Source organism: Anopheles funestus, chromosome 2RL (assembly GCF_943734845.2).
Source record: "Anopheles funestus chromosome 2RL, idAnoFuneDA-416_04, whole genome shotgun sequence".
Classification (NCBI taxonomy): domain Eukaryota; kingdom Metazoa; phylum Arthropoda; class Insecta; order Diptera; family Culicidae; genus Anopheles; species Anopheles funestus.
In genome coordinates this window covers 60,113,244-60,134,814 of record NC_064598.1, presented here as the reverse complement: position 1 = coordinate 60,134,814, position 21,571 = coordinate 60,113,244, and the positions used below count along the sequence as shown (strand labels likewise).

At 41.5% G+C, this 21,571-nt stretch overlaps 3 protein-coding genes across 8 annotated transcripts; 2 read left to right on the top strand and 1 right to left on the bottom strand.

Moving 5' to 3' along the window:
* Positions 1-130: 130 nt before the first annotated feature.
* Positions 131-2,839, top strand: LOC125766656 (guanine nucleotide-binding protein subunit beta-like protein). The gene is made up of 3 exons (XM_049432883.1): positions 131-361; positions 586-794; positions 2,079-2,839. The coding sequence occupies exons 1-3, from the start codon at positions 253-255 to the stop codon at positions 2,697-2,699; spliced, it is 939 nt and encodes a 312-aa protein (XP_049288840.1). The 5' UTR covers positions 131-252; the 3' UTR covers positions 2,700-2,839.
* A 462-nt stretch (positions 2,840-3,301) lies between these two features.
* On the top strand, positions 3,302-5,346 carry LOC125766645 (dolichyl-diphosphooligosaccharide--protein glycosyltransferase subunit 1). Its single transcript, XM_049432870.1, has 2 exons — positions 3,302-4,077; positions 4,168-5,346. The coding sequence occupies exons 1-2, from the start codon at positions 3,501-3,503 to the stop codon at positions 4,968-4,970; spliced, it is 1,380 nt and encodes a 459-aa protein (XP_049288827.1). The 5' UTR covers positions 3,302-3,500; the 3' UTR covers positions 4,971-5,346.
* Positions 5,347-6,396: 1,050 nt separating this feature from the next.
* Positions 6,397-20,531, bottom strand: LOC125766630 (adenylyl cyclase-associated protein 2). 6 transcript variants are annotated; one of them, XM_049432828.1, is made up of 10 exons: positions 19,117-20,531; positions 16,303-17,332; positions 14,399-15,503; positions 13,533-13,714; positions 8,866-9,502; positions 8,578-8,773; positions 8,137-8,494; positions 7,691-8,067; positions 7,461-7,607; positions 6,397-7,383 (listed from the first exon to the last, which is right to left on the bottom strand). In XM_049432828.1, exons 2-10 carry the CDS (start codon positions 17,225-17,227, stop codon positions 7,300-7,302), a joined length of 4,011 nt encoding a protein of 1,336 aa, XP_049288785.1. In that variant the 5' UTR covers positions 17,228-17,332; positions 19,117-20,531; the 3' UTR covers positions 6,397-7,299. The 6 variants fall into 6 exon arrangements, with proteins under 6 accessions (XP_049288785.1, XP_049288787.1, XP_049288786.1 ...); XM_049432830.1 differs by having other exon boundaries at positions 19,161-20,531; XM_049432829.1 differs by lacking the exon at positions 19,117-20,531 and having other exon boundaries at positions 16,303-18,426.
* Positions 20,532-21,571: the final 1,040 nt, after the last annotated feature.

The following is a 21,571-nucleotide window of genomic DNA, read 5'->3' as shown; positions in this document are numbered from 1 at the left end:
GACTGCAGGATTTTTATGTAGAAAAATAACATCGTCATTGCTTTTCGTACGAAAATGGTCGATTGAAGCGACCATTGTGGATAACGTCTGATGAAAATGACGTTTTAACATCAACGCTGACATCGCTGTCATGAGCAATCTTCCATCCCACGTTCTTTTCTTCGCCATCTTGCAAGCGAGCCGCACGTGAATTTCGCTGATCGCGGGATCGATTCGCTTGGTTTAGAGTGAAAATAGTGAAACGAACTAAAAATGACTGAAACGCTGCAGCTGCGCGGCCAGCTTCTTGGCCATTCCGGATGGGTCACGCAAATTGCCACCAATCCGAAGTATCCGGACATGATTTTGTCCTCGTCTCGCGGTAAGTTTTGCGAGTGATTGTAACCTCAAAATGTGAACCAACTTCTGCTGCAAATCTGGCTTGGTTTTAAATGGGTTTGTGGTGTGATGCGAACATGTTGCCGTTCTATTCCATTTCTCGTTGTCCAGTTTCATCGAAACTTGTAAATACGATCACTAATTTTCCAATGCTTTCATGTTCAGCGGTGTTTTCTCACATTTTCTAACCTCACTATTTTGTTGCAGACAAAACGCTCATCGTGTGGAAGCTGACTCGTGACGAACTGAGCTACGGCATTCCGCAAAAGCGTTTGTATGGACACTCGCATTTCATCTCGGACGTTGTGCTGTCGTCTGACGGCAACTATGCTCTGTCCGGATCTTGGGACAAAACCCTTCGACTGTGGGATTTGGCAGCAGGCCAATCGACCCGCCGTTTCGAAGACCATACCAAGGTGTGACCATTATGTTACTGAATTTGGCTTGCATCGGGCAGGCAATGGCAATTTCTCGCGCAACCAGAACAGTGTTAATCGTGATCGTACTGCTTAAATGCTAGGAGCCTTGGATTGATGCATAATGACGCATTTTCAAAGGAAATTCTTAAAAATGCTCGCCTTATGTGTTGATTTGTGGTGCGTAAATTCGGTGAAACATTTGGATGTATTGTTTGACAATCGACAAATGCACGAATGTCGCTCAAACGGCTAATAATACGGATTTCTGGTATATTACTGAGCCTATGCGAGGCAGAAGATCAATCAGTTCGGTTTAACGTGCCAATGCGTGGCAGAAGAAATTTAAATAATTTGTTCAAAAGAGCCAATGCGTGGCAGAAGAATTTTGAAGTGTAACTACCGTCTGTGCGGATCGCGCATTTAGCTGACCCTGGGGTACTGATGCACACGGTGAGAGGGAATCGAGAAATGTACACGTGATTTTCGGAGTACACAGTATCCGCGATGTATCAATGTATAACTATTATCCAAAACGGGCGTGCATCTATTATAGCAAGACACCTTAGCTATAACAAATGTCGTTCATTATGTAGATAATAGTTATCTAAGGTACACATGCTAGTTATGCGAAAAGCGATAAGTACACCTAGAACATACATTGATCACAATGATTTACCTTTAATAATGAAGTGGAAATGAGATCTGCTTTAAGAAACAACTTTTCAATGTGTCGCGCTGATTTAATGCTACTGAAACAGCATCGCACAACCCAGCTCCATACAATTCACCAAATTTTCCTTGAATCGTATGGCGTTCTTCTTTTAAAGAGCGTGCAAGAGAAAACAATCTCGATGGAGTACTCATTTCCCGTTTATGCCGATGTTGGTATATTCGGGGCAACGCTCTGTTGAGAGACAAAATCATGATGCATTCGAATAGTTGTTTCATTGAAGCGATCACATTTCTTAGAGATAATCAAGCACACAATGCGCGCAATGCAATTTTCTAGAGATAATCACAGAAGCGGCGGCCTGTTGGTGTATGTGATAAACGGCTCCATTGTCACACGACAGAACCGAATATCAATTCCCATACAGGCCGTCCACGCGTAGCAAGGACTGACTATCCGGCTACGTGTAAAAAACATGAGTTTAGTACGCCAGAAATGGCCGGCATGATCTCTGAAGTCGTTAAGCCAAGAAAAAGAGTCACAATGCAGATCAAAATTTTCTATCCATTGATACGTGGCTATATCGCTAATTGCATTAATTTTCATTGCAGGATGTCCTTTCGGTCGCTTTCTCTGTAGACAATCGTCAGATTGTGTCGGGATCGCGCGACAAGACGATCAAACTGTGGAACACTCTGGCTGAGTGCAAGTATACCATCCAGGAAGATGGACACTCCGACTGGGTGTCGTGTGTGCGATTCTCGCCAAACCACACCAACCCAATCATCGTATCGGCCGGTTGGGATCGTGTGGTGAAGGTTTGGAATCTGGCCAATTGCAAACTGAAGATCGACCATCTGGGACACAACGGATACCTGAACTCGGTGTCCGTTTCGCCTGATGGTTCGCTGTGCACGTCGGGTGGCAAGGATTGCCGCGCCTTCCTGTGGGATCTGAACGATGGCAAGCATCTGCATACGCTTGAGCACAACGAGGTCATCAACGCTCTGTGCTTCTCCCCCAACCGCTACTGGCTGTGCGTGGCCTACGGTCCATCGATCAAGATCTGGGATCTTGCCTCCAAGACGATGGTCGAGGAGCTTAAGCCGGCCAAGAACGGTGATCCGCCACAGTGTCTGTCGCTGGCTTGGTCGACTGATGGACAGACCTTGTATGCCGGTTACTCCGATAACATCATTCGCGTTTGGCAGGTGTCAGTTTCCGCTCGTTAAGGCGGTGAAGATTATCAATCAGCAGGTGGTCCGGTTTTGAAGTGTGGGTGCTCTTTTCATTTCCAAAAGAACGAGCCGTATGGTAATGATGTGTTTCTTTCTTTGTAAAAGAACGTAATAAACAGAAAGATTTGAATTAATCTGTGTTTCTTTGCTTGAGACGACTAGGCGGATGTAGTTGTTCCTAATAAGTATTCAATATATCCTTGTAGATATTAATAACTATAAATTTATTAAATAAAACTCGCGAGTGAACAACGTCGGATGTTCGTGAGTAAGGTTAACATGGATAGTAATTATTAATAAATGCTTAAAATAATTGTATTAGCTTTGTAGCGAGATGTGTTTCTGATACATGCGAAACGGAAAACAAATCGATCTTTGACATGGGAGAAGATACTGCATTGTTTTGCATTTAACGACCAATCTTCCGGTTCTTCGCTATATTACCAGGTTGTGTTTCATTTGCGTTGTCAGCTGCGCTGGTTTATGGCCAACTTGGCAATATCGAGCGGCAAGTTACGTCAAATGAAACACGTCATGTTTGACAGACATCAGCTTAGGCTTGCGTGTCTCTCAATCAACTTTCAAGCTAGCTTGGAAACGTTCAAACGCGAATTAGTGCATGCGAATGGTAGGCTTGATCCAAGCCGCAGTATCGAACTAGGTGTTGTATCCGGTCAGCGGCATTCTTCGAACTCGGCAACACACAAAATTGATAAACTAGAAAAGACACCGCAGCAGCTCGCGTGAGCCGGATAGAGTTTTAAGCTAGGGAAACACGCATTTTCTGCAACTAAAATGGCAAAATCGGCCCTTTTTCTGTGCTGCTTCGTTGCCGCACTTACTGGAGCATATGTGCAAGCGGCTATCGATATGGAAATAGAAAACAGGGCCGTCGATCGTACGATTGATTTGGCGTCACAATTGGTGAAAATTTCCTACAAAATAACGCTGGAGCACAAATCGAAACAGCCCATTGGTACCTACCTCTTCCTAGTGCCCGAGAGTGATCGCGAAAGGTTGTCCTTTATTTCGGCGAAGGATTCTTCAAAGAAGGAGCTGAAGCTCACGGAAACCACCACCCCGAAAGGTGTGACGTTCAGCATGACCCTGCCGGCCGGTGCATCGAACCCGGTCGTGTACATCGAAACCGTGTTCACGAAATCTCTCAAGCCGTTCCCATCGTCAATCGCCCAAAGCGAACGTCAACTTGTGCAGTACTTTGGCAACGTTTACTTCTACTCGCCGTACCCAACAGTGACACAGAAAACGACGGTACATCTGAGCTCCCGCAATGTGGAAAGTTACACCCAGTTTAAACCTAGCGCCCAATCGGACAGCACAATTACGTACGGACCGTACGATAACGTGGCAGGTATGACATGTGGTGGTTACCATCGATAGTCCATGTTGTGTTGTATAAATCCTGTTACCAATGACCGCTTCTCGATGTTATCAATTTCAGCATTCTCTAACGAGGCGATGACGATTCACTTCGAAAATTTCACTCCATTCCTCACCGTGACTCGGCTGGAGCGAACGATTGAGGTATCGCACTGGGGAAACATTGCCGTGGAAGAGACGATCGACATCGTACATTCGGGTGCCACTCTAAAGGGTGCGTTTTCGCGCTACGATTACCAAAAGGATGCCCGTTCGAATCAGCCCAGCGTGAAATCCTACAAAACGCTTCTGCCAGCTTCGGCTACCGGTGTTTACTACCGTGACACGAATGGCAACATTTCCACCTCGGCTCTGCGCACACTGAAGGATGCGGTCGAGCTGGATCTACGCCCACGGTTCCCTCTATTCGGTGGGTGGCGCACACACTACACACTCGGTTACAATGTGCCAAGCTTCGAGTATCTATTCCAGAATGGAGACAATTTCTTGCTGAAGATGCGTGTCATCGATCACATCTTTGACGATATGGTGATCGACGAAGTCGTGACGAAGATCATACTTCCCGAGGGAGCTAACAACATCAAGCTGATCGCTCCGTACTCCATTCAGCGGCATGCGGATTCCTTGCACTACACATACCTGGACACCTTCGGACGTCCGGTGATTTCTTTCAGCAAGCGAAATCTAGTTGAAAATCACATTAACGATTTTAACTTAAAGTATAACTTTTCGCGCGTTATGATGCTGCAGGAACCGTTGCTAGTGGTGGGCTTCCTTTACGTGCTGTTCGTATTCGTAATCGTTTGGATGCGATTGGACTTTTCCATTATCAAGGAGAAGGAACCACATCAGCACAAGGATTAGAGAGATGGAGACGAAGAAACACACCACTATCCTTCCTCTTCTTTGTTTTTTTTTCTCACACATTCTCGATGCACTTCAGACTGCACATGAAAGCTGTCCCGGGTCGTTTGTGTTACAATGTTTAATTTACTCTTTCTTCAAAAGAAAAACTCCCTCAACGATAGCCCGTTGTGGAGCAGTAAAAACAATTCACGTGTTTCAACGTTGGATCTTAGCACCTGGTAGCATTGATTAGCACTCGACTTAGTTTCGTTGCAGTGAAACTAATCTATCAATCGGCGTAAGTCCCAATTGCGTTCCATTTAGGAGGTGCATCATTTCAAGCTTTCTGAACAAAGTAGACGAATAAAAATAAAGTGAACCATATTTACATTCACCTTTTTGTTGACGTGCATTGTACATTTGTTTAACTTAACGATTACGAAACTGAATGAAGACATTAGAAATCCGTTAATCAATTATTCTCCAAGTTGTTATTGAGGGTCCCCAGAAATGAAATCCTTCCCCTGGTCAGTAATTCTGAAATAGTTTACCCCCTAGAGGTGTCGAAATTTAGCACCGCTAAAACCGTCCTGATTTAAGGGTGTCGATAGTGTGATCTTCTTTAGTTTTGGGGCCTCAACTACCATTCCGCTTAGCACCTCCGACAAGCTTGATTCGCCACTGACCATTCCAACCCAACCCTTCTCTGGGGGATAACGATTCGGTTTCTTGGTTAAAATAAGACTACCAATTCATTTTACGGCCCTGCTAACGGAGTAAGATTTGGAGGAAATTATTTAGTGGTGATGCATCCTCCTCAGTGGCGGATTTACAATTCTCGGGGACCAAAGCGAATCGGGTAAGTAACTATATCAATGGACAATTAAGTACAAAAATTAAAATAGTGAGACTAGTTTCGGAAAATGGATCCTAGATACTAGGGAACTGTTTCCATCAGATCAATACATTCCATAAATATCAAGCTCGTCACAAACTCTTCCGACACACACAGGAGTATAAATTCTGCTGATCATATTCATCTTGAATGTTACAAAATCATTGTCTGATATACGTATATGAGTTTTTGTACTTTACTTCGAGGGTTAGCACCCAGCAACATGGTGCACATTGCAACAGCTGGTTGGTTGACTTTTAACCCAAGATAGGAAAAACGATTACTGTTTATTTTTCTTTTATTGATACTACAACTGGTCATTCTTGACTTTCCTTGAATTGATTTTTTTCGGAGTTAGTCAGGCAATGTTTTACGCACGGGAGAACGGATCAGAATATATCCAAAAACGAGATTCTCTTGGCCGCCTCAGCTAGTCAATTTTCAACCCACAAAAACCTCTTGGCCGCCTCTACTAGGTAGTTTTGAACAAAATTTGAGAATCGTTCTTTATAATGGTAGAAAAAAAAAAAACATTTACAATGGTTAAACTTTTCGTTTTTAGCTTTGAATAGCTACACTTCTTTATTTATGTTGACTTTGCTGTGTTCCAATAACTTTATGAACGATGGACATAGTTCCTCGAATGAATTGTATATCGTTTTGGTCAGACTATCGTGATTAATTGTGTAGCAAGTGTGATTCATTTGTTTTCTTTTGATGATATAAATTTTTGTAAAATGCATTTCGAACTCGGTAGAACAATCTATAATAAAAGGAAGCAATTATTTTTACACGTTTTTCTTTTCAATGTCACGACAATAAAAATTAAACAGGAACGTCCTGTACGAAATTATAATGCTCAGGGTGATAAAAAAAACGATAACATTACACACCACGCCTCTTGCTGAAGGATGAAGAAATATGCTTAGATAAAAGGGCACGCGAAAAGATTACAAAATAAATGTGAATCGTTAAGCACACAGGTTTTGGTGCTTTATACGTTGGGTTGGATTAGTTTGAAGATGGTTGGTTCCCGTCGCTTGTTTGCTATATAAAATGTTTTGTTTTTTTCCCCCTCTCTTTACTGGATCAACAACGCCGGATCTACGTCGCTTTCCAGCGATCCTAACTGTTACAATCTTGATTGCATTTCTTTTTTGCTGTACTGGCATTAAAATTATGTATTTAGATATTGGGATACTTTTTGTTCGCGCTTTTCTCGTTATTTCTAGATACTGTTTGCAATTACTATTTAACTCTTACATGCTTTTCCAACGTCATGAAAAAAAGAACTCGGAAAAGTATTATTACTCTTGCAATAATAAAAAAAACACATTTTTCACGCACAAAATTTCACAGCGAAAAACGGCCACCAGAACACCAGACGACACAACGATCGGTTCAGTTCCTATCGCAGAACGGGTGTTACGTTGTTTTGGTAAGGTTTTCTCCTTAACCAAGACTTTCTACGCAGGTAGTGTTAAGGGAACCGCCCTTCACTAATGTTTTGAATTGCTCCGGAATCGGTTGCTCGGTCTGTGGAGAATTTTGGAAAGATATGTTGGTGATTAGAACGAATAAGTATTCACACTCTGTACAACACGAAAGCTTACATAATCTCCACTGCTTCCCTTCGGAATCATCACGTTCATTTCGGATGATTTCGAGCTGATAATCTCAACGTCGAGTGAATCCGCCGATAGGTACATCTGGCAGCCATCAGTCTTGTCAATGGAAATCGTTGGTACTTTACCGAGGACCTGAACACATACGCAACCGAATGTTATTTGCAATCAGAAACCATTCCTCTTCGTCTGTGAGGCTGCGCAAGACCATCACTCACCTGCATCTGCATGCTCTGGCAGTTAACGAATTCAGCCGATGCTACGAGCGAATCGAATACAAGGGAACACTTCTTGCACGAATCCATCACAACGCTGTTGATTTTGCCCTTGATCTGTAGGGTCGAACCTTCGCAGCGGAACATATATACGACATTGTTCATCTCCGCGTTTTCCACCACAAGACCGGTATTGTTCTTCTGATACTCGATAAGCCATTTCTTGCCATCGCGCGTAAAGGTCGGTGGTTTGGCGACTGCTGGCGAAGCAACCGATTTCGTACCGTTCGTCACGCCTGCCGGTGCCTTGTACGGTGCAGGACCCGATCGCAGGGCAGGGTTTTTGTGGGTTTGCATGTCTGACGTTACCTTTTTCAATCCTACAAAAATAAAATCAAGTCTTACATTTTGAAATATCTGGAATATTGTGTCTTTCGCACACTATTTACCTTTCGTGATGTCAGCGCCCTGATTAATCTGAGCAAACAATGCGCTCCGATCGTCGCCAACACCACCGGCGGAAAGGTCCATTAGCGGCATCACTGGTGGTGGTGGAGGAAGACCACCGGGCGGTGGTGGTGGTGGAACCGAAGCTCCACCCATGGTGGGTTTGTCCTTACCAGACCACACCAAACCAGTGGTGTGATGTTGCTTGATGTACTGCTGCAGTTCCGTCAACGTTTGAATCCAGGCGCGAGCCCATTCGACATGGGTGCTGTCCTTTTCTTTCCAATCTTTTAGCACACGGTTCGTGTAGAACTGACCGGCGTCGTTCATCTCTTTTACGTACGGACCGGGTGTAGGTGCCTGAAAGGAATTTCACAAAAGGATATAATTTTTGGGAAATAAACAAAACGCATTTGGTTTCCGCGATGTTCTAGTTTACGTACCACACAGACCCATCCGAGTGCCGGGATACTTTCGCTAATCGCGGACAAATGGTTGAAGAACGGTGAGGTTCGATTTTTCTCGCGGAAGCTTTGGATAGTCGAAATCTTATCCGAGGTAGGTTTTAGCAAATTCTGTAAATCCGTATTCGATGGTGCACTCGAAGCGGCCGCCACCTTCAGAAACGCAAACTGCGCACTACAAAATAGCGGGAAAAAGTACAAGCAGCGTGGTAAAAAGTGTTTTTACAATTTCCTTATGATTTTACGACTCTGGAACGGTGCACTTACTCAAATGCTTCCTTTACGAATTGGGCTTGGGTGGCCACATCTCCACCGATTTTGCCCGACAGTGCAATAAAGTTGGCGAATGAGCCAAGCATAATATCCTCGTAAGCGTTAATACTCATCTTGCCCGCCTGTACCGCTACGGTGCCGTGCTGCGAGGAGGAGAATGACAATACTGCGGTGCCTTGCTCTTGGGTGGTCAATGGATTAGTATAGTTTAATATATCAGGAGTTTGGGATTGTATTACAGTGATTGGATCTCGGTGGCGTTCCTTTGCCGGTTGGCTGGCAACAAACTCGGGAAACAGGCTGCTTTCCAAACTGTCTACCTGCTGATGGAGATACGATGCCGATGGTGGCGGTGTCGAAGGAAGAACCGTTGGTAAATCGTCACACTGGTCGGTATTTTCGTTCGCGGTAAACCCAACAGCACGTGCCGATGCTTGATATTCTGTATTGGTACTGGTGTTGGAGCGGATCACTGCCTTTCCGACAATACACGCGTCCTTCAGTATGCGTCGTGTTTCTTCCAATTCGCGCGCGGACACGGTACGTTCGAGCCGATCCACAATACGTTCTAGCCGATCGATTAAACACTCGAGTTCACGAGCCGACGAAGGTTTGAGGTCTGGATCACAATCTGAAGAAGATATATAATAAATAGGGTTAATTACATGTTCTTTTACATTTCATACAATAAAAAAAAGAAAACTAAAATACGAATGTAACAAACGATGGATTTATTGGAGGTTCAGAATTTATTTAGAATTTACAACAAAAAAAAAACACTTAAAGTTGGAATTTATATTCTTCTCCTTATTTATATATTTATGAAATTTGCGAAGCAATGTTATCGAAAACATTACGCTCTAATAGCGAAAAAGAATGAAATCCCTTTACTGAGACACACGGAAACGCAATAATTTACGAGTAAGATTTTCCACAAACGGATGATGCCGATCACTCTCATCTGCTGGCCAAAAATACACTCGATCGTTCGGTTTAAACTAATTTCTAGTGCAGTGTGTGTCTGTAGGATGAGTAACCTAACAGAATCTTGCCTGTTTTAATGCGCTCCATCTGTATGCTTTTTATAGAATGGCCTTGATCTCACGTTTAATTTGGCCCTTGAAATTGTAGGTCAAACAAAACTACTGTATTTTATGAATGAAGGAACCAATATTTCGCCCTTTTTTGATCAGGAACTTTTTACAACTTTTGTATTCGAATCGTACTTAGTTATTTTTTTATCTACATTTGAGTTAATGGATATCTTAATAATGTCGCAATATGCATTACGTCACAACAAAGCCACACGAACTGGTCTTATCACTTTATCACTTTTTTGCCGTATTTTAACCAAAACATGGCTACATTGGTGGGTAGACAAAAAACATAGCATCGAGTGTTGTTTATATTTTACCTGGATTGGAGCACGTTTTCACATCGTGTATGATCAGTGTTCGCCCAAAACAGGCGCTTAAAGTTTGCCCCATTCAACACCACCAAAAGAACCGCCACAAAAAAACAACACAGCCGGGAAAGGGGGGTCGTCTTAACGTGAGAGGAGAAGAGGGAAACTTTGATCCACCTTCACAACAAGAACACACCAAACACTCTCGCGTGATAAACCGTTTTCCAAAAGTTTGTTTGAAACAGATTCACGCACTAAAAACAGCATCACGTACGATGATACATGTGTGACGCAAACCACGTTTCCCTTCCGTTGTGCGGAAAGCAGCTGTCTTTCTCTTTCAGCTGTGCAACAAAAGTTACACCTTTCCCGGACTTCCACCAAGCGGGCTTACGGGAAGAAGAGACGATGTCAGTGTGGTGAAGGCACGGGAAGTACACATTGTTTTCTTGCCGTTTTGGAAAAATCCTTTCGGTTCCGAAGGAGCAGAAGATCTTGGCAGAGATCGTGGGTTAGAATAGATCTTGCTTATATTTGAACCACCACCAGCATTGGAGCAGCTGTCCACAACACGCGGGTGGTTCTCTGGTGGTGTTGGAATGGATGCAAAATGTGAACTAAATTTAAAACGCTATTAAAACACCAAACAACTCTTAACGAAGCACGCGCGCGTCCTCGTTTCTGACGGTATCATCGCGCAACACGACGCCGTGTGCGACTGCTCAGCAGCGCTGGGGATCGCTCCCGGTTGATGAAGCGACCACGTTCTGGTACTGTTTGCATATATGGACGGTGTTTTAGATTATGTAGAACCGTAGAACGGACGCACAAGGGCGCAGCAGAAGCAGTACGTCTTATCGGTGCATACAACGGAGTAACTAAGCGAGAGAACCGATAAAGGTACAACAAGACGCTTTCATGGGACCTGCGTAATTCTGCTAAACTCGTGTTCCTGACAAATGTTGATCTACACGATCTGCATGTTATGTTTGTTCATGGTTATAAAATAGACGAGATAGAATATTTATTCCATATACTTCAATTATCAATTTTAATGCTAAATAAAAGTACCATAAATCCCGTGAAATTGTCCCCACTTCGTACATAACCATGAATGCGTAATTATTAAAAACCACGATATATTTCTTGCTACTAATGCTCCCTTTTGCGTACGGCGTACTTTGGTGAATTGATGATGAGATTTCGGTGTGCTATTTTTGGTTCGAATCTGTATAAACACTACTACTACTCACACGGACAAGGGAGAACGTGTGAAGTTTATAAAAATAAGTCACAATTTTACACCACACACTTATTGGAGAGGGTGAAGCAGTGGTGGAATTATGAGCTTCAGTGGAAAGTTTAACAATTAGTAACATTTTGAAAAGTGTTTTTTATTAGGAAGGATTTCAATGCAAGAAGATTTAAAAAAAAGCTGTTTATCGATTGGATTTTTGTACTTTACAGCACCGTTTTACTCTCTCTCTCTCAACGTTTTCCATTTATTTCTTCCAATTGTCTTTTATATGGTTTAATGCCGCTTTCATTGCTTTTTATTTCGCACGGAAAACATCAAAAGCAAAGGAAATTCACCATCCTTATGTGCAATGAGTAATGTCTGTGTGTCCAATCTTTAATCTTTTGTGACATACTTTCTTCAAATTCAATTCTGCATTCTTCAAATGGCTGTGGAACCAAATCAACCACACACCTACTGAAGTTACAGGGTTTCTCAGGCCAGCTCAACACCGTAACACCAATTTTCAACAACGTAAAATGTGTATCCGAAAATTTATATAGAATTCGAATCCGGTAACTCTTTTCAACATGGTAAAACTAGGTCTCTAATCCGTAAAATCATTACTCAACACTGGGAAAAACATGCTTGACGAACACGTCGCTGACTGAATGTTTATGCTGCCTATTTCGATACTATCAACATCAGTTACATTTCATTCGATATAATCAAATGAATATCATATTGTTTATAGATTATATCTTAAACAATTAATTCCCATAAACTATAACAATAATAAGCATAAAAAATACTGAATTCCTCTTAACATTACAGGGTTTCTCAGGCCAGCTCAACACCGTAACACATCTTTTCAACAACGTAAAATGTGTATCCGGAATTGTATATCGAATTCGAATCCGGTAACTCTATTCAACATGGTAAAACTAGGTCTCGAATCAGTAAAATCATTACTCAACACTAGGAAATGCGTACTTGACGAACACGCCGCTGACTGAATGTTTATGCTGCCTATTTCGATACTATCAACATCCGTTACATTTCATTCGATAAAAATCAAATGAATATCATATTGTTTATAGATTTTATCTTAAACAATTAATTTCCATAAACTATAACAATAATTAACATAAAAAATACTGAATTTGTCCTAACATTATATGCAATAAATGTAGGTAAATATGGGCTAAGAAACAAATTATTTTCTTAATTTTGCTTCACACTAACTAAAAGAGCACGGAAAGGACGAAAGATAAATAAACAAATAAAATAAACTAATTCATTTGTTTTTCAAACGAAAATTAAATTATCAAATGCTTGAACATCGATTACAATGGAGCATCGAAATACGTAGACTAAACAGGTTACATGACAGATCTGCTGAATACGCATTTCCCAGTGTCGAGTAATGATTTTACGGATTCGAGACCTAGTTTTACCATGTTGAAAAGAGTTACCGGATTCGAATTCGATATACATTTTCGGATACACATTTTACGTTGTTGAAAAGTTGTGTTACGGTGTTGAGCTGGCCTGAGAAACCCTGTAAACACAAAAACATTTGTATAATGCAGTTGCATCAGTTGTGTAAGCAAAATAAACTCCAATGATGCTAAAGAATCGATTATCGCAATGGTAAAATTTACAACCTGATAAAACACCTTGATAATTAGCAAACATCGCTCAAACATACAATATGTAACACTTCCTGCTGTTAACAACAAACAAAATTTACTTATTCGCTGATTGGCAATTAGTCAATTACTGATACGTGTCATATGCACCCGAAAATAATCTCACAAAAAAGAACGAAACGAAAGTAGAGAAAAAAAAACAGAAAACATAACATCAGTGAATTATCAACGTATTATCAAACAGCAAAATGGTATTCGCACCCACAGAGGTAGAATTAACATAAGTAAAAATAATGGTGGGTTGGAGCAATGTAACATGATACACAGAGCAAACAAGAAGCGAAAATATCGTTTTATTGTGTAATACCCTCTGATTCCTCCTCCGTCGGAACCTTGGCAATTTCTGGTCCCAGCGGATCAAAGCGAACACGATGCTCCACGGCAGCATGGGCAGCGTTGAGCAATTCCGAGAAAAACCGATGCCTGCGTAATGCCAGCTCATCGCGTCCTATGGGCGTAGTGGGTGGCTCCATAATGCCACCCTCTTCCCTAAGTGGTACCGGAGCAGTACGAGAAAACAAATGAACAATTTAGCTTATGTTTAAAGAGAGAAACAGTCAAACAACACCGGTGCTTGACTTATTGAAATGGATGATTGAAAAAGGTACTACTACTAGAGCCGGATGATTCGCGTGTCATCCTGCAAAATAATCTTTGAAGCGATAGATAGATTCAACTAAGCAGCACCTTCTACTTAACGTACATTTTACGATTAAACACGGGTCATTGAAATAGTAATAACGCGACTAATTATTAATAATAATAATAGTATAACCGTTGATTGTGCAAATGATAAATTTTTGCTTTTGGCGTCATAAAGCAAACATCCAAAATGATCTTGATGAGGATGGTCGCTAAATGAATTGATGTGATGATGATGATGATGATGGTGAAAATGTTAAGATTATATGTATTTAGCATTTTAAAAATTTCATGCATCTCTCATTTGACAGACATGTTTAATTAAACGAATCGATTACAGTTTAACTATCAGCGCTATTTTTTATGAGAGGGAAAGTAACAACGAAACAAACAGGAACACACGCTACACGCATGAATGACTGTGAAAACCATAACAGGCAAGATGAAAAAATGGCTAGCAATATACGCAAATAAGTAAAAATGGGTAACCAATTAAATTTGCACTAATGGACAACATTACAGAATACCAACATCATCAATCGATCCTCGGCAAACCAGTCCGGTAGGGCTATCATGCCCGGCAGTGAGCCCCGTTTGGTGGCGTACGGTGTGCACATATCACCTCGTGGCAATTTTGGGGGCACCGAGTCAGAAAACACCGAATCATCATCATCCGGTGGTGGATACTCTGGTGGTGGAATTACCTCCGTGCTATCGTTATAGGCTACCTTCTTTTTGATCGACGACTTCGACGACGATCGCCGGGAAAGGCAACTTTCGCGGAAGGAAACCTGCGTCCGGATCGTAGTGTCGTCACTGTTGACCGACTCTTTGCGGCTGCTGCTGTTGTCACCCTCGATCCCGGAAGGACTACCACCGTTGGTTGCTGTATTTGGGACCGATTCGGACAATGTCGATGTATCGTCGTTGTTTGATTCGCGTTCTTCGCTCGAATTTTTTGAAACCTGATCATTGTTATTGCTGCTGCTAGCGGCATCGTTGTCTTCATTTTCGGGCGACACGACAGGTTCTGCTTCCGGTGGTGATGGAGTCAATGATACCATCGTTCCGCCCGTATCTTCCTCCGGGGGATCAACAATTTTATCCCCAACAGTAACACCAGCCAATTCTCGCGGAACATCTTTGGTGGCGCTACTGCGTGGTTCCTGTCCATCGTCGTTAGAGATGGGAATGGTAGCAGCACCGCTATCGCTACGTTCTCCATCGCTAGAGCTACTGAGTGGATTATCGTCATCACTCTTGCTATCATCAACCTGACGCGGTAAGAAACGTTCCACGTCAATTGTCTCCTCAATTGTTTCTTCGCTATTGCTCGGTTCACTTTTAAGGCGTTCCATCTTAGATACTACGGGTGATAAATGTTGCTTTTCGTCATCAAACTCAGCCATTTCGTCGGACGTTGATGGTGGCGATGGTCGTAAAGAATCGGTAGATGGTTCCGCTTCCGGAACATTGGCAGTGTTAGTTGTAGGCTCATCATTGATCTGGAAGCTGTCTGACGATTGATGATCGGCAATGATTTTCTCTTCTTCTTGTGATAATTGATTTTCTTCGTGCACAACCGTATCATTCCCGAGCGATGATTCTTCAATTAAAGCTCGTTTTCCATGCTCATCTAATAGAGGATACACAAAATTACGAATACAAAATCACCATAATTTTTCATTTTCACATACAAGTGCAAACAGCATGAACTACACAAGCTGTCCGTTAAACGTTGTCCGTCCGTACGATTTTCCCCAGTAGAGCGTCATACAAGTGAATAATTGAAATTCTCCATTGTATAAATAACGCTCCTATGCAAAAAGAAACAATGTTTGGAATTTTCATTGGAAGAATGTTACTAGTCTACAAAACAATCCAGTTCGTCTGGCATATAAGGAATATCAGGTGAAACATTTGATAAATTTCTGCCTTATCATGTAATGAACAAATTCCATAGCAAAAAACCAAGCACTTCGTTTCGTCCTACTTATGAAAAATGTTCTCCTTTTCTTGATATGAATAGATACTTTTAAGGAATTTCAGTGATATTTGGTAAAACATTTTGCAATATGAAAGGTAGCTTTAATACAAACATTTGGGCAAATAATTTTCACTGATTTGGAGCTATTTGTACGACATAGTTGTAAAACAGTTGAGCCTGTTTTTTAATTCAGTACGAAAAGAGACGACATTTTCATACAACATCGAATGAAACGCTACGGGGTTAAAGCAAGTGTAAAAGTACCAAACAGGACAACATTGACACAAAAAAGCGCTCAGGCAAACATCGAAAAGGACAACGCTAGCACGGACTGGCGGCTAATGGCTGTGTCGGTTAGCTTGTAAGCATGAGCTGTCAAGCACAATAAAGTGCCCACAAATTAGGCGTCATTTTTCCGTTTCAGTTATTCTGATGCTTTGATCCTTACCATCTTGCTGTCCCTGATGCTTCGGTCGCTCTTCGTTAGTATTTTCATCCAAACACGACGATAAATTCTGGTCACCTTGCGATGCAGGAGGAGAAGTTTCATTCGAGTTTTTCCGCGATGGTACATGATTATTAGGTGATTTGGGTTCGGGTACGATTAGATTTTCGCTCATGGACTTTTCACCTTCCTCGCCGGGCTGGTCACACGGTTCTGCGCCGGTTTTCTGCAGCTGATCCTTCCGTTCTTCTGCTTCATCTTCCTGTGCCAACTCACCGACAGTGGTTGGTATTTCTTGTGGGGTGTTGGTCGCATCACCGGTCGAATCCGCATCGGTGGACTCATTTGGAAGTTTCGTTTCAATCTCCGTAACCATTCCCGACGATTGTCCCGATTGATCCGTTTGGCCTCGTTCCGTACTGGAAAGCGTTTTGCTCGCCGGTGACGAAGAAGTCGATCCAGCTGTACCAGCCCCGACATTATCAGCAGCAGGATCTTCTGCAGCTTTTTCATCAGTATCCAGACAATTCGATTGATTGCCTTGCTCATCGGGCCTGTTGCACGGCAGAGGGATGTCTACCGGTTGTATGTCCTCGCGTTGTACATCGGATTCATGTTTTTCCGTATCTTTCGGCTCTGGAGATGAACCGTTCAGTACGGCCGTTGTAGCCGCTGAGCAGCCCGAGTACGATTGTAGATTATCGGAGCTTTCAATTATTTCTATCTTGATTTCCTCGTCGTCCTGTGAGAGATTGTCCACAGCCGAAATTTTACAGGCACTCGCGTTCGTTTCATTTTGCTGCTTTGATTGCTTTTCCTCCTCCTCGTGGGAATCGTCCGAATCTGATAGCTTATCCCCTCTGCCGGAAGCAGATTTTTCCTTCAGCTTTGGAGATTTGGGATTTACGCAACGACAACAGGAAAACATGATGGTGGTTTGTGTCTCGGAGTCTTTTTCAAAGCTTATTACGCAGCGTAGTAGTAAATGTTTTAACGCACTATTTGGTTATGAATTTGTTCTAAAAAGCTATAACTACAGGTGAAAAATGTATACCAATATTTCACAATGAATTTGCGCATTTCACCAATTTCACATTTTCCGTTCGTCCTTGCACGTATGATTTGTATGAACGTTTGTGACACTTTTATTAGCAGAATACACATCAATCAGATTTCTTTTTGTCGATTAATAATCCGTTTTTAAAGTGAATAAAGATAGCTATATTTGTTGTAAAATGTGGCAAATACAAACATCTGCAACTTTTTATATTCACAAATTGCTTGCCTGTTATAATTGGTCTATTAAATTAATTTTTAATGAATTGCGATTTTTTTCCCGGTTCCGTTCTGTGAGTATACTCCACCGAGTCGCTCCTGTCTCTTACACTAACTTATCCAATTTCTTTTTCCAAGTTTTAATAAAAGTTCAGATATTCGAAGCTTTTTAATTTTACATTCATGATACCGTAATGCTTTAAGAAATAATACGTAAACAAGAAAAGAAGTAAAAGTAATGTAATTGAGTGATAATCCTCGGCAGTTGTTTGTTTGTTCTCCGGAGGGGTTTTTTAATACATTCTTCGTTTCCTTGCTCTCGGCTTTTGTTAGTGTGTGCGCCTGACTGTATGTGAGAATCGGATATATCCGAGGCGATATTAATCGGCTCGCTTCAACCAACATCTCTAGCATTCCGTCCTGTGGCACGTACCTTTTCTTCAAGATAATAATGTTTATTACCAATCCGACGTACAACCACAAATGTACAAAGGAGTAAGGTATAATCATAAAACCATGCAAAGGAAAAAGCCAATGGAGCAACAAGAGCGATAGGGATTTGTGTCCAGTGTGTAACATTTACAGTAAACAAGCGAAAACTAGGTCACATACTAGTGGGATGAATGTGTCACCTTTACATCGGGACCTTTCCCAGTGAGGTCGGCATAATATTGTTCAGGATAGGACGGAGAGCAAGAAACCCAAGGGCATGTTTATATTAAAACTGTTGCTCGCGATGTGGGCGGTGTTTGGTGGTGGTGAATTGAAATGTGACAAAATCTTTTTTAATCATATTGGTCAATATTTAACCAGAACTTTTATCTTTTTTTTTCCATACCTAACGTAAAAAAATGTTCTAAATGTACTAAAATCAGAGTTTTTAGTATGATAAAATAATGCACCATGTAATGGTATCCTTTTGAAGCAAAGAAAAATAAAGTACTGTAAAAACTAGTTATAACATATTGCTGATGCTTTTAAAAGACCTATTTGCTTATCCTAAAACTTATGTTTGTATTTGCTACTTATTTAAACAAATCTTATCCATCCATTCAATGCATTTTGCCCAAACCATCTCTTCACGATCTGCGAATTGCTGAGTTCCTCTTTAAGTTCATTAGCTCTATAAGTAATGTTTATCGTTACATGTAACGCATACACTCAGAAATCTTTTACTGTCCCGTACGGGATGCTGCTGCATAATTGATAAGAATCGAATGAAACTGCACGAAGGTTTTTGCTACGTTTTTCCCACAAGCAAAGGTGGTGTAAGGGAAAATCGTAGCTACAAGCCAACATACGCGCACATAAAAACACCACCCAATAAGGCACTCTGACACACTAAGCACAACCGGGTGTGGCGGCACAGTTTTCGGGGGCTCACACACGTACACTCACATCCGCATCCCTATCAAACAGCTAACTGAATAGAGCTAACAGAAACACACGCATAATTCCATAGCCACAGTGGTGGGCTAGTCGTGAAATGATCCTTTCGATAACGGAATAGGGATACACCAACCGAATAAGTAGTGGACATACGGCAAGGTGACGAAATGAATTACTCTAATTGGACTTCCACGCACATTCACGAACGACACAAAGAAGCACTAAAGATAATGTCCCGCCGTGCGGAAATGCCGTGCCGAACTGTGTGGCGCTACAGAGAGCTACCGAATGCTACCGATCGATTCAAAACGCCAGCCTCGACTGGAACGGCCGCGGACTGGTTGGAATCTGCGAAACCCAACCCAGCAAATCGTGGCGCACAAGCCAGAGATGCTAACCGTCGGGTTGACGTAACTTTTCCGGGAGTTTGCCGAGTGCCGAGATAGCGAGCTAAGGCACAATAATCGGCTATACTGCTTCCCCATGGTAGCTCCAATTTTCTTCCCATTTTTTTTTTTGGCAAAATGCAACACGATGTTTCCCCTGGCCGGATTCATACCGGAGAGCAATGCACAGCTAACCGTTTCCGCTCTTGTTATGTTCTCGTGTTATTCTGTGAATGCTCTGCACACGTGCTGCAGTGACCACTTGCAATGGTTTATCGTGATCCTGCATGGTGTGCTGGATGCTGTGAATTTTCCACTCTCACGCTCGTGTACAATCACTCTCTTTTCATTGTTTTGGACAATATTCATTCATTGTTGCCCATCGTACTGTACGTGTGGAAAGAACATAACCGTCGATTGCGGAAAAAAGTAATTTAAAAATGAATAGTATACTCCTACTAGTAAAACCGATCCTAGATTCCTTGTTGTTATCTTGTTTCGTTTAATTATTTCCCATACAGTTGTTTCTATTAACAGAAGCACCACGAATTATATCCTTACAACTTAACTAAACCCATTATTGAAACAAAAGCAACACTTTATGATGCTAATATGGGTTGCAGAGTTTTCTACAACGAAAGACAGTGAGCAATAATGTGAATCGCTAGAGATGATAAAAGCTTCCACGGCGCAGTCTCCGTACGATTGCAACCCTCGTGTTTCTTCTTCCTTGCTGTAAGGGGCAGTTTTTTTTAATGTGTGTATCTTGTTTACTTGGCCACAGTCTTCCATTCTCCATTCGTTTGATCGGTATCGAGAGAAGGGAAAGTGTTGATGACACCTTGGCACAGGACAATAACACTCTCCAAGGTGTTACGAAAGTGAAAAGTGCGCCTGTGTTTGTAAATGGTTGTTGACATTCAACGTGAATTAAGAAAGTTTAGAACTTAATTACAGCTTGCAAGAAACAAAACATGATAAACTACAGCAAGTTGTTATTTAGTGACATATTTAGATTGGCTTTGAAATAAAACTTTGTTACAAAACACGACATGGAAAATGGATATTTTAAAAAATCGGCCTTAGTTTAGAACAAGGGCAAATAAAAAGATGATGATTATGGATAAAGAATATGATAAACGATAAGAATTAGCACATGATTCTTACGATAAACAATATATAAAAACAAAACGTAGATGAAAAATTGATTGTTACAAATAGAGTTAAATCAACTGTAAGTATCCTCCAATAACAAAATGGTAATATTCTTCTCAATTTTCGTTCCTATTCTCTTGTTATTAAAAAACTTGTAAATACGAAAACGGTTCTAAGAGAAGTCAATGTTTGCAGAAGGAAATGTGCCAAACTGTTAATAGTAACAACAGTTTTGCAAGACTGATTTATTTATAGTTCATTGCATAAAAATGTTATATTATATTATGCTGTGTCATAGTGTACTAGACTTATTTTAACCACGTACCCGAATGCACAAAGTACCTATTGTGAGGGGACAATAGGGATCCGCAAGAGATTCGATCCACGGCCTTCTCGATAGTGCAACCAACAACCGATAAAATATACCATTTGTGCAAATGATTAAAGCAATTGCAAAATGGAAACTAAACACAAAATATAAGGGTGTGTCTAAATATAACGGCGTACTAAGCGATCAATTTTACAAAACAAACAAATGGTATAAGGTGGTGGTACAATAATTGTTTTTGCATTATTTGTCTTTCAATTTTAATGCTTCGTATAATGAGTTCAATTATACCTGTATGTGTGCAGCAGATTGTAGATGTTAATTCGTTAGCCAGCTATTCATAATGCCAGCAGGAAACTCTACACAAACCCCATTAGTTTGTCGTTTTAACGAAAGGAAACATGAACGAACAGCTTCAAGATCGCATACCTACATACATTGCATGGCTGGATCTTTTAATAGCCCTTAGGTTCCAGCGAGTGTTCGGTACATTCGCAGCGAAACAAAATACTGGAATACAACTACACCAACGCAGAGGCCAACGTTAGGAAAACTGATATCGTTATTCAGTCAGAACCGTATCTCGCCCTGCTGGCTGTATGCTTCCAGACGATATAACCAAACAACAGACAACCACCACCACCACTCGTGGGTCGGAACTGGATCGAAATAAAATTCATTCGAGGTGTAACCACGCACGGTTACGATGGATCACTGCTGTTGAATTAAACATCATCCA

Coding starts and splice junctions, on each gene's coding strand:
- LOC125766656 (XM_049432883.1), top strand. CDS start 253: ATGACTGAAACGCTGCAGCTGCGCGGCCAGCTTCTTGGCCATTCCGGA. Junction 362..585: donor GATTTTGTCCTCGTCTCGCG/GTAAGTTTTGCG, acceptor ATTTTGTTGCAG/ACAAAACGCTCATCGTGTGG. Junction 795..2,078: donor GTTTCGAAGACCATACCAAG/GTGTGACCATTA, acceptor TTTTCATTGCAG/GATGTCCTTTCGGTCGCTTT.
- LOC125766645 (XM_049432870.1), top strand. CDS start 3,501: ATGGCAAAATCGGCCCTTTTTCTGTGCTGCTTCGTTGCCGCACTTACT. Junction 4,078..4,167: donor ACCGTACGATAACGTGGCAG/GTATGACATGTG, acceptor TATCAATTTCAG/CATTCTCTAACGAGGCGATG.
- LOC125766630 (XM_049432828.1), bottom strand. CDS start 17,227: ATGTTTTCCTGTTGTCGTTGCGTAAATCCCAAATCTCCAAAGCTGAAG. Junction 8,068..8,136: donor GGGCGCTGACATCACGAAAG/GTAAATAGTGTG, acceptor TTATTTTTGTAG/GATTGAAAAAGGTAACGTCA. Junction 7,384..7,460: donor AGGGAAGCAGTGGAGATTAT/GTAAGCTTTCGT, acceptor AATTCTCCACAG/ACCGAGCAACCGATTCCGGA.